The 16,657-nt window shown below is 39.5% G+C and overlaps 1 protein-coding gene across 4 annotated transcripts in view; it reads left to right on the forward strand.

Annotated features, from left to right (window-relative positions):
* Positions 1-4,324, forward strand: part of LOC100745578 (neuronal acetylcholine receptor subunit alpha-7) — a 264,880-nt gene extending 260,556 nt beyond the window's left edge. For all 4 annotated transcript variants that reach the window (XM_024368087.2, XM_033321037.1, XM_033321038.1 and 1 more), the window contains 4 exons: positions 423-640; positions 2,179-2,379; positions 2,570-2,704; positions 3,942-4,324. In XM_024368087.2, the coding sequence (XP_024223855.1) occupies positions 423-640; positions 2,179-2,379; positions 2,570-2,654 (504 nt within the window). In that variant the 3' untranslated portion in view covers positions 2,655-2,704; positions 3,942-4,324. The remainder of the gene's footprint in view (positions 1-422; positions 641-2,178; positions 2,380-2,569; positions 2,705-3,941) is intronic.
* Positions 4,325-16,657: the final 12,333 nt, after the last annotated feature.

The following is a 16,657-nucleotide window of genomic DNA, read 5'->3' on the forward strand; positions in this document are numbered from 1 at the left end:
TAACCAATATCTGTTTTCAAGATCATGAGTGGACTGTACACTGTACGATTCATTAAATTGTAATTATTTAGAATCCATGTTTTATGCTTTTATTTATAAATAAGAAAAGCGAGATACTCTTGTTTAATTTCAATATCGTTCGTTTTTGATTATCGGTGGCTCGACTGTTTCGACAGGTTACAGATTACTGGAAATGGACTTATACCACTTTCAAAGTAAACGCGCGCTCCGTAACAAAAATAGCTTACGTATATATTTTTACGAGAAATGCGTGCCAAATAAATGTTCGAGTGGATTTCATAAACCGTTAGATAAATACAATGAATATAAATTCTGAATATAATCGGTTTTAATTATAAGCGAATAAAAGTGGCTATCGATTTCAAGTAACACGTATAAATCTTGTTCTCCGTTGCACGTAGATTAAAACGTTGTTTTTACAATGGTTGCCGTGCTTGCTGCGCATGAGTCGTCCAGGGAAGAAGATCACGAAGAAGAACATTCTGGGAGGAAACCGAAGAGGGAAGAGTATAGAACTGAAGGAGAAGAGTAGCAAGAGTTTACTGGCGAATGTTTTAGACATCGACGATGACATCCGTCACAAGAATAGCGCGGCGAATCCTCCTTCCGGCTACATAAGGTACTACATTTGCTCAAAATTCTCGAGTTTCGTAATTCTGTTCCGACATGCTGTTCCTTTTTACTGTAAAAATTCATGCAATGAAAAGTAAGGAATATCTTAATCTATTTCAACGTACCAAGGAAATTGCAATATCCGGAACAAAGTTTGTAGAAATCTTTTCTAGAATCTCTAACATACTCCCTTGTGTACACGTTTATGCGCAAAAGTACAGAATGCCCTACGGATTCCTCTGCAAACTTCGTCATTCTACGATAAAAATTCATATTCTACAGTATGCTGTGGTTACTAGAAATTTATCTCTACTGAATATTCTACAATTCAAATTAATCCATAGCGTGGTTGCCACTTAACAGTGATAAACGGAATTTTTGTATAGATTTGGTATCATAGGATGACGATATCAACAATTCTTATCGATCATTCGAATAATTCTTACTAAATCGACGGCATTTATACCGCAGTTAACAGGCGTAAAATAGAATATCATGATTTAAAGCTCGAGCGACTCTATCTACCTACTAAAGCTTAGTGCATGGGAAAATACCTAACAAGGTGAACCAATACGGTAATTCGTATTTTGTAATTTTAAACCATGCTAAAACACTCTGACGAGAAAAAGCGCATGACTCGCAAAATAACAAGGTTTTCCATGGCATGCCGGATATGTAAATTCAGTGCGAGTGAACGCACGGCTGAAACGCGTGCTTTCGAATCAACATACTTGGCATGACAATGTAATTGAACCCGTGTAATCCTCGTTCCAGCACATATTCTGCAGTCCGACTGGATCTCGAAACGGGATACGATAATATTGCCAAAATTATTATATCGTTCCCGTGTAAGAAATAAAAATTTAATCTATCGTGTTCTTTGCCTGTTGCCTTTAAAAATTATAGATACTTGTACAAGCAAGAAAAACAATAAAAAAAAATATACAAGCGACGTTGTAACATGAAAAAGACGTGTCTTTAGACAACTATCCTGAAACCTGTTAACAGTGAGTTCGGTAATTTCAATTTTAAAAGCCGTATTCGTGTCTCCATTTCCGTTGAATATAATATGTCGAGGATATAGATTTTTCCGGCTACACAGTCGCTGTTCGTTTAAATTTTCAGTGTATCGGCCCTTCGCGAGGACATTTATTTTCTCCTTCTCTTTGATGGTTGTCTGTCATACCTTGCTGATATCAAACGCTAGTTGAGACATTTCCGATAAAATAATTCTATGTGCTCTTCGATGTGTCTGCCAGATAGAACGACGAGACAAAATTTATTTACGAAACGCTTGAACGTGAAATGTTCGATGAAAAGGCATTAACATGAAAGCTGTGTATCACATCCCTCCTTGTCTTTATTTTCTCTTTTGTTTTATACTTGTTTGTATTTCACTCTAAAGTAATATCGAGAAAAAGAGCATATTTACGCTTAGTTTGACAATCCGTTTTTCATTATACTGCCGTCTTTCAACGTTGCTCGGATTTCTTTTAGAAATAGGCCAAGAATTTTCATTTAATCGTTATTTTAATCGGACAATAGGTCGGCGTTCGGTACACCAATATCTACTGGAAGGCCTGCAACGGTCGAGGATACGTCGGCGTCGTTACCTCTTAGCGGGATGCAAGAGGAACTGCACACGATTCTTAAGGAATTGCGATTCATCACGGATCGCATGAAAAAGGCGGACGAAGGCGATGAGATCATTAGCGATTGGAAATTTGCCGCCATGGTGGTGGACAGGTACATTTTTCACATAGTACTATAAGTTGTTGTTTATTTTCGATTCGTCATCTCGTTTTATTACTACGTTATCAAAGAAAAACGTAAAATTGTAACATATTTGTTTGAAACACTTGTAACATACAATATAAAGTTTCAATGGACGTATTTCAAATATTACTAATTATAATCTCGTTTTTGTTAATTACAGGCTTTGTTTGATCGTCTTCACGATGTTCACGGTTTTGGCCACGATAGTGATATTGTGTCGTGCGCCACACATAATCGTCCAATAAACAGACTGCCCCGGTCAAGTCACCGAAAAAATGCACAAAAAATGCCAAAGGTAAAATCACAGCTAAATATATTTGATACTTGATCGTTCCAAATTTAATCTTTGTATGAATAACTCTTGCAATTTGACCAACGACTAATTGTCGAATATGCTGAAAATATAACGAAGCGTTCCTGAAACTACGTCTTATATCGTGACTTTATGTGTATGCCAATACGCGTTTTTCAGATCTCATAGAACATTGGAATGGCTATGAAATCGAATTCACATTTTGCATTTGATCTCTCTTTCACATTTTTCTCCGAAGAATAATTTTGTAGTAAATTTAAGGGCGCAACCCGATAGAAAAAAGACATAACTTTCACGGAAGGCCAAAATTATGTTCCCTGGTTCTGAGCGCGTTCAAATTTTTCAAATTCAGCGCTATCGTCATAAAAAAAAAAATTGTGAAATTAATCAAACTTCATTTGCAAAATATACCTACCGTTCGTTGGAAATAACAAATTTTTACTTTTAAAACTCGCCATTCTCGATTACGTTGTTTCGTTGTAACCAATGTGTTACGATAGAACTTCCGTGTGATTGCTGTGTCGAAACGTTCATGATATCAACAACGTAAAAGAGATATCCACTGCCCACCAATTTCTAACGAACAATGGCACCTGCGTGTGTACATCGGTTGTTGCATTCGAGTAGCGTGTAACGTCGATATTCGCACGACGCGAGTCTCACCCAGAAACGAAATTAATATAGTACGGAGATGGGAATAATTCGTTTTACATGGCGAGCGTAATTCGTTCGTTGTTATCGATAATTTGACGCGTGTATATCATTCTTCGCCAACATTAGGATACCGGTATCTACGAGAATGGTCGATTAAGCGAGATGAAATTTTCAGAAACTTACAAATATTTTCAAAATTTAATTTCAATAATTTTAACAATTTAAAAAATGAATATACCAATATTTTCGTCTTTATTATTACAACAATTTTGTTGCCGCATTATTGCTTATATCACGGTACAACTTCACCGTTACGAGTCTTTCAACTTCGTCCGATGTTTAACTCGAGCCAATGTCTTTAACACTTTTCCTCCTCGGTAAACATTTGCTGACGTAGCATTGAGAAAGAATAAGAGCGCGAAGAAACCATACACATTGCGTTGGTTACTAATTGTTGGAAACGAGAGCAGGAACAACTACGCTACTAGTCGATACACTACTCAACGATAGAACGATACGTAACAGGGTGGACTCGATTCTGCATTTACTCGTTTCTCTTCCACAGAAACGACGACACGTGGGTTTCGAGGAGGCTGTCAGGATGAAGCGACCAAGGGACGAAAGTACGAAGAGGACTCGTTGCCTCGTACTTCCTTTCCTCCCGCTCTCCCTCTCTTTACGTCTCTGGTCTCTCGTTTTCTACTCTAACGAAGGAAGGAAACGAAGGAATTGCACGCGAGGAAAACGTGTGAGACGGGCTTCCAGCTTCGACGAAATTCCAAGAAAGAAAACGAAGAAAGGAGAGCGAGTGAAACGGAAAGAAAGGAAGAAAGAAGCAAGAAACGGGAAGAGACCGGAAGAGGAAGACCCGCCAGAGAGGTCGTCGTCCGTTCGGTTCTTGCTGGTCGACCAAATTTTCCAACGTTTCGATCGTTTCGAGTCGTCGTTGAACACGAAAGCGTTCCTCGCATGGAAGAACCGAACCAAAAGTACGAAAAAACTAGGCAGGAAACGAGTCGAAGGAATAGGCGATATAGTAGACGTTTTGCGGATAGAGGAGAGCAAAGAAGGCGCCTCGACACGTTATACGCTATTGACAATACACGGCCATGTTGTGCGTTCACTTTCTTCGACTAACTTCTTCTCCGTTTAACCTAATCGACCGCCGACCGCTGTCGCTTTCTCACTCTTTCTCTCTCTCTCTCCCTCTCTCTCTCTCTCTCTCTCTCTGTCTATCTCCGGATAGGTGATCGACGCTCGGTGTCGTATGGCGATCCGTAATTTTAATTATGTAATATATCGAATCGCTAACGAAAGCGAGCACGTCGATTCGTACGAGACTATTAGGAGAATTGGGAAAAGCTGTGTGTTGTACACATTCCTCGAGAGAGTGTTGTCGCGGCCTTTCAGTAACAATAGTAACAGATGCGAACGAGAGAAAGAAGAAGGGCAACAATAATAGGAATAATGATAATAACAATAATAATAATGATAATGATAATGGTAACGATAATAATCGTAATGATTAACGGTAAATAATATTAATAATAAATAGCTAATAATAATGATGATGATGATTGAATAATACTAATAATTATACTATTGTTAATGATATAACTTACATATGTTAATAAATGAATAGTAATAATAATAATAATAATAATAATAATAATAACAATAATAATAGTTATAATGATAATGATAAGATAATGATAATCGCTTTGTGTGCGGGCGTTACGATCGAATCGTCAACATTATCGCGCCACTAGGGGTCTCCCGTGGAACTGATACGGTCTTTAAATAACTGCCAAATAAAAAACAAGAAAACTCGATACAGGGGCGTCCAACCTCTTTACAGGTAGAAACGTAAGCTGTATTTCGCGTAGGATTGTAAATGTTACGAACTATAAATATATATATGAACTACACGTGTTGTTACATGTTTTAAGAAGACGGAGCTTTCAAAAAGAAACATGAAAATCAGACAGGATGCTACTCATCGTATTGCGTTTAATAGCAATTCTAAATATCGATGCCGTAATTAATTCGATCATGTCTTAACGAACAAATTTGCCTTCTAAAATAACTTAATGGAGAATAACTTAATGGTCGAATAGAATAAAATTCGATGGAAATCGTGGAGGAAGCAAAGTATAGAGGACAAAACTGCCAAGTTGGACAGCCCCTGTTTTCCGTACAGACACGAATCCGAATTCTTGAAAGATCTTCGATATGTCCGCGACAAAGGGTTCCGCATCGAGCTATGACTAAGATCTGACAGAGATACGTCATTGATCGCGTAATCGATCACCCGATTACCCTGCTATCGATTTGCGTTCTCCGATCATACGGAAGTTCTCAATGACTGTACTCTGGCCACTCGAAAACTGTTCCTCGAGAAACGTTCTTGTTCAAATTGTTTGCTTACGCTCTTCCTATGTTGGCTAATATTACTTTCCGTGTTAGCTACCTCGTTCCATGCTAGCTAACATTCGCGTCAAAAGCTACATTCGCTAGCTTTCGATTATAATCAGAGAAGTTAATGTTGCAACTTTCGGCACGGTGATAGCAAAATACTTTTCCTTCCGAAAGTGAAGACCTTTTCATTCGTTGTTTCTATTACTTACTTTTAACTCTAATTTAACTCCAATTTCCTAAAACTGAGGAAAAATTCAATCGGTTCTCGTATTTTGTATCCCAAGCAAGGCTTGGTAAAGTGTGATTCTATCGCTTGTTAAATTACAACTCAATGAGTAGCTTTTGACTCGTATTTCCAGGAATTCGAAATCTCTAATTACGTTCTCGAATTCAACGCGTTACGAACGTACAATCCGGGGGAAAATGAAAAAAAAAGACAGCCATCTTCGTCAATCGTTACCGCAACGTGCGACAAAGCAGAAGTTGCGCTAGGTATCTCTCGTGGCTCGGAACAATGGGTTGTGCGAACAGACATTTGTCGGTCTGGTGCGTAATCCTAGTGAAAGCTCGACGAAACGTAGGAATTCGATGTCGCGGTGGGTGTACGCGCTTTTCTACGCGCGGATCCCTCATTATTGAATGGCGGGAACTTCAGTTTAAAAGCAATGGCTGGATTTCACGGTGTATCGTCCAATACAAAGACCGAAACTCGACCTATTGAATTTATTTAAAACACGTTGCCTGCTATCAACGGGATAAGTATGTTACTGTAGGTATACTATCTTAAACTGCGGGAAAACAGTTATATTGAATAACGCTAACCGAAACACACGTACTCGAATTCAAGCATCTTCGCCAATTTGATGAACGAGACTTTAAAATTGCTGCAACACCTAACTGAACGTACGAATAACACACCGACAACGCGCATTGATACCGGACACGTTAATCGCTTCGTACTCGAGCGAATTTTCAAATTAACATAAATTACGTGGTCTTGCGATATATTTCAGCCCTTTTGCATATTATTAAAACGGAATTAACGAAGGAAGATGGACGATATATCTATATATATATATATATCTGGATGATATTTCTACTATGCAAAGTTTCTACATTTTAGCCACGCATTCGTGTATTTAATATTTAATTAATATCTAATATTTAATACATAACAAAACGTAACACGTTGTAAACGGATACGTTTAATATTCTGACGAGATTCGGCGCGTATCTGCACGGAACAGAAATATCGCGTTAATCGTGTTAATCCCTTTTTACTCTATGGGTAATTATAATTACCCATCTTATCGTTATAATTCTAATTACCAATCTCGTCGTAAGTAATGTGCACTGGAGAATTAAATTAGGACCGTGAAACTGATATCGAGAAACATATTAGGTTACGACTAATTTTGTCACTTTTCAAGGAGAATTCGAATGTTTTAGGAAGATATCGTGTATAAGATTGGACAGATTAATGGAAAAGGCGATAAGAAAAGATTATAGGAGGTACGGCAATTGCACTCCTCGTATCGTACAACGAATGTAAAGTTAACAATATTCACACGAAACATACGCAAGAAATAATAATAATCGTAAATACAGAATCGTTTTCCGCAACTGCGTCGATTACGTTAACGGGATAAAAAAAAAAAGGATCGATCAGAGGTTGAGAAATAAAACGACAGAATGCAGAAGTACAGTCATTGATCTTCGTATCGCACAAAGAAACCGCCAAGTCCTTTGCTTAAAACTATCGAAGCCCACTCTATTTTTCCAGTAGCGAGGCTGTACGGAATGAAAGAGTATCGATTAATCGTTGAAACGACGCGAAGAAAAAGAAAACATAATAATACTGAATAAACTTCGAGGTGTTCTGATGAAATACTCAAATAATTCTGTACATAGAAACATGATTGCGTGGCGTGGGACTCAATGCGACGTAAATAGGCATCTCGAACAGTGTCAGTAATAGTAATCGTAAGGATAAATATAAGTAAGAATTTAATCTAAAATTTAATATAACGCCATGTAATTAAAGAAATGAGAAACAATGAAAACCAAGAAACTTCCAAGATGCGAATACAGTGTCGACGTAAAAGTAATCTCGCGATAAATTTAATAAAACGTATAAAACGGATCGTTGATAATCTTCCTTAGGAAGATGCGTTCGAAAAATCGACTCCTAGTTCGATCGTTGTAAATGGAAGAAAAAAGAGACAGCAAAAGGAAGCTACGTATCGTCATACGAGGGAAAGAGTAAAATTTTCCAAAATATCGTCTCGAATAATTTCTTTCCGTCGAAACTGTTCGTAGTCACCGACAATCATTTCACGCGAAGTAAAACGCGCGCGCGATTTATATTTATAGGACGAAGCGAAAGAAATTATTATAGTTTCTTCCTATTTCTTTTTTTTTTTTTTTTTTTTTTTTTAACCAAAATGTCTAGAAACGTGTGACGAGAGACTGGAAGACAGTTTCGAGAACAACGAAAATACGTATTGAACGTTTAATAAAACGCAAACACAAATCGAATCGAACAGGAGAGGATTTGAACGACGATTTTACCGATTCCAGGGGAATGTTTCGGCCGATAAACGTGCTCCGATCTACGACCTGGTGTAATTTTCTAATTCGTAGTTTCGTTTGCCCCAAACAAGTACACATATACGCGAATAGCCGCGATATCGGTCTGAAATCGTTTTGAAATTGGCAACGATCGCTCGTTATTCCAACGATTTGCATGGAGATCGTCGATCGCCGCTCGGAAAGTTTGTTTCGAAAGCGAATTCGATCGGAGCATCGGCAGCACACGGTTGCAATTAAAAAAGAAACGCAGACCACGTGAAAATATTAAGATAGAAGAAAGAGGAAAAATAATCGGCGTGGAGGAAAAACGCGGTGCTGGCATCGTAAAATCTAGCGAACAATTTATCCTAATCGTATTTAACAGACAGATTTTATATTAAAGAAGAACGAACACGGCGTAGAAGAGGCATTTTTAACACGAATGCTCGTTAAGTCAGCCTAGCTAGTATCAGCTAAGAAATTTCCCACGGTACTTGTAATATCATTTAAGGGATCGAACACGCGTTAGATTTCGTCTCGAAACGATAAACGATAGCGTGTATCGAGTTGTAAAAAATAAAAGGACGAATATAAAGTCCGTGTAACGAATAAGAATTAACGATATTCGCATTCGGTAATAGTTTCATCGGTATGCGAAAGCGTTATCATTTTTTGCCAGAGAAACATCATCGTTAATGTCGTCATTACAACTACTACTATTACCACTATTATCACTAACTTACGATACTATTAACGCTACTAACGATACTATGAAACGTTATTATTATTGTTATTATTATTGTTGTTATTATTTTATCATGTTTCTTCTTATCGTCAAGATCATCATTATTATTATATATATCATCGTCATCATCGCCATCATCGTTACTACTATTACCAACGGTATTATCGTAACAAGGAAAGGGAAACATGATTATGCGAAATGAAAGACGACAAACGGCGACAAGCTTTTTCGTTTCGTTTTCCGTCGATCGAATCGCGACGAACGAAAATGCCAAAATTAGTTGCGTAAATAGTTTAAGCGAGAAAGGACATTTCCAGGAATTTGTTATCGCGTTAAAAAAGAGAAAAAAACCGACATCGTTCCAAACATTAGGCGTTCAGAGAAGAAAAGAACAATGTCGCGTATTTGAAAAAATGCGCCTTTGCGTTGTGGCGAATACTTTGCTCTTGCGTTAAACTAGAAAAAAGAAGATGAAAAGAATAAGTGACATTCATGGAACGAATAATATTATAGGTAAATTTTCCGAAAAATCGCAACTCGATCTTTGATTACGCACGTGCGTGTACTCGAACGATTTTTCACGTTTCGCCGATCGACGTATCGAAATATCGCTCGAAGCTTGGCCAACGATAACTCTTCTTCGAGTCGAACGTAGCATATATCGTCGCGTGAAAGAAGAGCAAAATCTCTCTGCCGTAGGATCTGTACGCTAAAAGAAGCAGAGTAAACGTCTGCAAGGACAACGGGCAAAAAACGCGCAATTTTCTCGAGTCTCTTTCCGATAGGACGGCTAGATTTCTTGTCTGTGCTTCGAAGAAAAAAAGGGAACGCGAACGAGTAGTCGATTCGTTTGATCGAGCATCGATCTCGCTGGAGATCGGATCGATCGAAACTTGTATCGTGTAAATAACTTCTGTGATAAGAATTGATTATTAAATCGTAGCCGAACGCGAAACCCCTTGAGATGAACGTTGCGTCGGTAGCTGCGCCATCCGATCGGTCCGCGTCTCTGAAAACTTAACCCGATCTTTGCAACGTCTCCGTGAGTCTATCTCGTCTTGTCGAGAATCACGCACATACGTAGTTAGAAGCGTAAGAGAATCGGCGATCGCCGCGTTCAGGCTGTCGGATCGTTCTCGCGTAAATAATTCGTGGATCGAATTATCGAGACGAATCGTCGAGCAAACGAGTTATTTTTTTACGATTTCTTTCGCAGCGATTAAATCGAATCACACGTTTCGTGGCATCGTACGCTTCGAAATCATAGGAACAACACGCGCATCGGTTGTTACCGATCGCTCGTCGATAATTTGAGAAAAGTCAGCCGGTCGGAATGAAAATCGCGGCAACGACTCGTCGATGAAATGAAAGTGTTAGGCGACTTCGACCGCGTCGATTTCGTTTCACTCTAACGAACCAGCCCTCCAGTGCTTCCTTTTGTTCTACCGTTCGAGGCCGTTCGATTTGTTTGCTCCATTTTGCGGATTCCCGTTCGACCGTCACGAGTCTTCGAACACGTATGAAACGTATTTGGTTCGCGCGATTCCGATACGTCGAGTCGTTTGGCCCGGAAAACATAATGCGAAATGGCACCGTTTGATCCGATTTAGACCCATTCAAGCCATAATTCAACTATGATTAACGAATGAATTCGATAGTCCGACCGGTGCGCCCAGTCAACCGTATTTCCAGTCGGCTGGCCGGCTGATCAAAATCATCCGCGTCTGCTGTCGGATGAAACCGCGTTTAAAACACGTCCCGTCTCTTCTTTACGCAAGCTTTCCACTTCTGTTTTTTCTACATTTTTTCTACGCCGATCAATGGACATACTTTTACGGACATGACCAAAGAAACGCAAGTGAAATAGAAATTCGTTTTATCTCGTACAAATTATGACGCGTACCCTACTTTGGATATTTCATATATTTTTATATATATTGTACGTATTCTGTCCGTTTCTTCATCTTTCTAACTTTCTAAGATCACCGATCTACGGACTCGTTGGTAAAACTAAAGCGGCCGTTCGCACCGTTTTAAACCGGACACAGGATCATCAAAATTGTAGGGTTAGAGGGAGACGTTGCACCACACCGGCGATCGTAAATGTTTTACGAGTACTTTGGTCGAGATTGAATTATTTGTAAAAACAAGCTAGAAGTATAAAAAAGGAATTCCAAGCACGAGTATAATAATAATAGGTTATTTGATAGTTTGTTGTTATCCTTTGAATACGATTTAGAAAAATTGACTATTGGTAAACCGACGCGTTGATTCCTTACAGACTTCGGTTAACGAAAAGTAATACCGTAAATAGGATAAGCAGAAAATTTGATTTCTCGCTACATTCGAAAAACTACTGCATTTTTCTACCGTTAAATTTAGAACGACGAGACGAACGAGCGGTACAGATCGCGAGAACAATGGTTTCGCGTTACGTGGCAGAATCTAACGCGTCTTCGTTCGTGGCTAAACGTTGTCAATTACGAACAGGTATGCTCGACGAACGAAGGCGGGCCTGATAGCGGAAACAGCGAGGCTTAACGTGGAAATTGCCAATCGTCGTCTAATTTACCGGCTTGCAGCCAATTTCGAGTCGATACCGAAGATGCAGAGCGTGAACCTTTCGTCGCTGCACGTGTTTGGAACGCCGTCGACAATCGAGGAAACCTTCGTTCTAGTTCCTACCAGTAATTCGGTGATAGATGAAAGAGCGAGCGAAGACGAAACGGGAAGAACAGGATAATTCCATCTTTGTTAATTTTCCTTTGCATCGTTCAGCGACTAAAGGATTATTTCAACGTCATACGATTGGAAGCTATTCTCTCGTATTCGCTTCTGAAAACGTTCTTAACGAGATTTTCGTATCTTTCAAAGTGTCAGAGATTCCGAAATATTTTCTTCGAAATGTGTCATTCTACGTATATTCCCGCGATGTCTTTCTAACGATAAAATCGACTTTGAGATTAAGGGCGGCGATTGGAAACAGTGACAAAGATTGGATCGTTTCCAAATTATAATCTTCTTTTCTATCGATCGATCGCACTTGTCGTTGCGACGATTGCTAAAAATCGCTATTTTTGACGATTCGTAAATTCATCGACGCGCTTTGTCGCGTAATTTTACGAAGCGGGAAAACAATTGCAAACTACGCGAAAACTGGCGAACGACTTTCGCCAATGTACGATCGATTTTTCCATCGCTGTCAAACGCTAGAAAAATTCTCACAGCGGATTTTATCATTGCCCGTGCTTCGCTGCGCTGCTTTCGGTTAGCCTCGGGAAGACGTGGATGCGTTTGGATCTCGGATGGCGTGGCGATCAGCGTGCAGGAATCAGAGCGCGTGGTCGTTAAAGTACTTGTTACACGTTTAAGCGATTTCGTTTCAAGCGGACGCAAACACAAAAGAAAAAAGAAAGAAGAAAGAGTTATTGTAAAGCGCATCGTATTAATAACAAACATGCATATACATATACGCATGCTTCGGCCCCGCGAATATACATAAACGTATAAATATAGACGCGAGCGCGTATGAATAGATCCATGTATATTCATCACGTATAAATATATAAATAGGCGTGTGCTTAGGAGACAACGTTATATAAATACCAGCTCTATGAACGACGTATAGTTAACTAAGGAAAATATACGTACGTTACATACACGCATACATACACACGCGTGCGTACACTTAGCGAGAATGAAAAATTATACAGGATACCGTGTAAAAGATGTCCGGAACGTTACGGAACGCTACGGAACGCTCGATGAAACTCGTAACGTTGAACTATACATATATCAAACACGGTTGATAGCGCGAAGCATTGATAGAAAGAAGAATTGTAATACTTTTAAGGGAATTTATTATACAGGGTGGTTGGTAACAGGTGGTACAAGCGGAAAGGGGATGATTGTACTCGAAAAAGGAAGTCGAAAATATAGAATAAAACTTCTTTTTTAATTTCTTTTTTTTTTTAATTTTTCCATCTAGACAACGATCTATAGTGAGATCCGTTATAACGAGACGCGATAAAGTGCACGCATACCGAGCGAAAATTCAAAGTCGATTTTCTCGTAAACAAAGCCTCAAACGAAACATTTGTATTCCATATTTTCGACTTCTTTTTTCGCGTAGAACCACCCCCTTTCCGCTTCTGCCATCAGTTACCAACCACTCTGTATACATATATATATATAAATATATTATAACGAACTAAATACAAAGGAATTGAATTAGGTTACACGGGCAACCAAGTAGTCTGTTCCCATATTCGTCTCTGTTCCTATTTCTCTGCAACGTACTCGCCCCGGTGTACGACGGGGACATTGATTTTGTATCGTTCTTCGTCGTCGTCTCTCGATCGCAAAACGGAGAAATATCGCGAGACACGTTAATTAACGCGAACTTTCTGTGATCGGTGTTACCGTGACGTGGACCGCGTATCTTCGGCCATCGACTCGCTGGGATTATTTTTAATTTCGCAGCTGGAACGTTCCGCCGCGGCCGTTTCGTTCGATCGATCGTCGAACGTTCGTCGCGATCGTCGCTGCCCGTTACGGATAAGCCAGCCAGTCCCCGGCAGGACACGTTTGTTTACATTTATACGAATACCACGTATGTATTATTATTACGAAATAGGCATATCGCGGGAATGCGACGAAATCGAAGGAACTCAGCCGCTCGACGTTTAACGAGAACCGGAGCGGAGGATCTGTTTCTCTGGCATTTCGATCGCCGATTCGTTAGGCCGTAAAACGAAAAAGGGGAAAGAAGGTGAACGAAGCTGGGTCGTAAGCATAAATCGAGATCGTCGTTTTCGAATAGACGAGAAGAGAATCGCGCCCTTTTCCCTCGTTTTTACGCCCGTCTCTATCTATCTATCTTTCTATCTCTCTCTCTCTCTCTCTGTTACCCTATGAACCAACTTCGTCCGCCTTCTTTCTCTTTGCAGGAACACGCTCGCGAGCCAACGTAAACTCGCGCAGATAAATAAAACGAAAGGAGAACGAGAGCGAGGAAAAATATAGAAGGCAACGCGAGAGCGCTCGTTACCCTATTCGATCCGAGTTCGCGCGATTTATCCACATACCGATCATCGTCATGTCATTCGAAACGACGCACAATGACGAGTAATCAAGGCAAAGGAAGACAAAACAAAGGAATAGGGGAAATAGCATCTGGTGCATCTATCGACCATTATATATATATATATATATAAATATATACATCTGTACGTACAAGAATACACGCGTGGAGCATAGGTGAGAAAAGGCCGCAATCGCGAAGCGAAACCGAGTGAAATGGTGGGTCAAATAATAATTACTAGACCGGTGGAAAGCTACGTTTCGTTCGATCGCGGGAATCGCGTCGGAATCTGTTTTTCTTTCCTTTCTTTTTTTTTTTTTTTCGTTTCTTTATTTTCTACACGCTGCGAACCGTTGCGAGATCTCGCCAAAGATAAATACAGATAATCGCGGCAACGATTACGCTGCTACTCGTTTCCCCGCTGATTTCTCTCACTTTTGTACCGATTCAGCGCCTGTTTCACGGATGTGACGCGAAACGGGATCGAAACGCAATCGAAGTTTTCTGCAGGGTAACGCGGTATTTGTTATTTGAAACGCTGTTCAGCTCTCTCGTAGACTAGCCGTTGAATCGATTCACACACATAGGCGTTTAAACGTGGTTTTAGATATTACTACGGATACCTATTAAATGAAATATCGCTCGTTCGGGCAGCGTGCAGTCTGCGCGAAAAGAGAAACAAGAAAAAATGGGAAATCCAAGGGGATACGCGATAAAAATAAATAAAGTAAAATATTGATAAAATAAGAGGTAAGAAAAAAAAAATAATAAAAAATGAAGCCGCGCGGTATGCTCAAAACGTAGAGGAAAGTTTTATCTCTGTACATGCGCTTAAGAGAATCCTTACCTAGAAAATATATTACGATTATTACGATGTTAAAAAAAGAGAAAAAAAAAGGAAAAAGAGAAGGGAAAAAGATACGATGAGAAGGGGGAAAAAAAAATATAGAGAAGATGTAACGAAATTGCGACGTTCGATGCGGTGCGAACGAATCACGACTCGTCGTGTTTTAGGATTAAGCTGTACCAAGGAAACGAAAATAACACGAGGGCTGAGTCAGGATATTCGATGAGGATCGCGTTCGCATGGCACAATAATATCCATTTATAAGTTTACGCGGAAATCGCATGACAATGTAAAATAAAGAAATAAATATTAAAAAAAACAGTGTGCAGATAATTTAATGCTTCGATAACGCCGGTAATACTGCGAGGTTACCGCTTAGCGATTCTTTCCTCTTTTTTACGATCTACGTGCTTTTCACGCGTTCTTTCGCTTCCGTTGAACTTTCCAGAGAAAGATCAAAATTCTCTACGTTTGTCAACGGGTAACGTATCTGTCGATGATTAGCGAGAATTTTCGCACGATTCTATTTCCTTGTACGAATTAAGGTAAGCTAAAAAAAAAAAACCCGAGATAAGACCGTTGAAATTCGCAAGGCAGACAGATTCGTAAGACGAAATTTTTCTCTAGCGCAGAAGCTGCAATTTCGAATTTTCGACTCGAGATATTTTGTGCTACGCGAATCGACGTTCGAGTATAAAGTTGAGACGAATCAAGGAATGAAAAAATATATATATATATGTATATGTAGGTATATCGGAAACGTCCTATCAGCTGCGTTTTTTCCGCCCGAACAGGACGAGAAGGAACGACGGCGGGACGTAAACGCGACAAAACAGGAGCAAATATCCGAATACGTACGTGCAGCGATAAAATAAACATCCGTATTATCTTCCGAACTAAATATATACAATAATACGAAGAATTTAAGAATACCGTTAACGATTAACGATTAACGATACGTATTAAATAGAAAGGGGAAAAGATAGAAAATAAGCCGATCAAGAGGCGCGCAGGATCGATTCGCCGAACCTTGTTTGCGCTCGTTCTGTGAAAATTTTATTCCATGAAACGTTAATTTTATCGGTCGCGTTATTTACTCGTTTCGTATAAATTTTCTACCGCCGATCGTAATCCTCGAATAGAAGTTACAAATGCGACGATTAAAAATCATTCGATCGAATTCGTTCTTTTTACGAACGATATTATGTAGAAAATTAATAAAAATCTAATCTAAGTCGTATAAAAATTGCTGAAAGAAAATTAGTAACCATTAAAAGTTCTACGTTAGACCTTTCGAGATACCGTGTATCGTGGATGGGTGGCTTCTTTCCGAATTATAGTAATCTCCATCAGCGTTTCTATTCGTTTCTAACGTAAAACGAGATTCGTTGATTCGTGGTCGTTGAAACGGAAGATTATAATCTGGAACTTCGCAACGATCGATCCTGCGCACGAAACGTTCGGCTCGCGTACTCCTAATTTGTATTCGAATTTTACACAACTTTATTCGATGAATATTTACCGTATTCTTTACGAAAGCTTTTATTCTATAATCTGTACACGATTTAATTACGGCCGGGCCACGACGCGACGGCCCGATGGCGTCGGGGCGCGGCT

This window comes from Bombus impatiens, unplaced genomic scaffold, assembly GCF_000188095.3.
Source record: "Bombus impatiens unplaced genomic scaffold, BIMP_2.2 scf_0389, whole genome shotgun sequence".
Taxonomy (NCBI): Eukaryota; Metazoa; Arthropoda; class Insecta; order Hymenoptera; family Apidae; genus Bombus; species Bombus impatiens.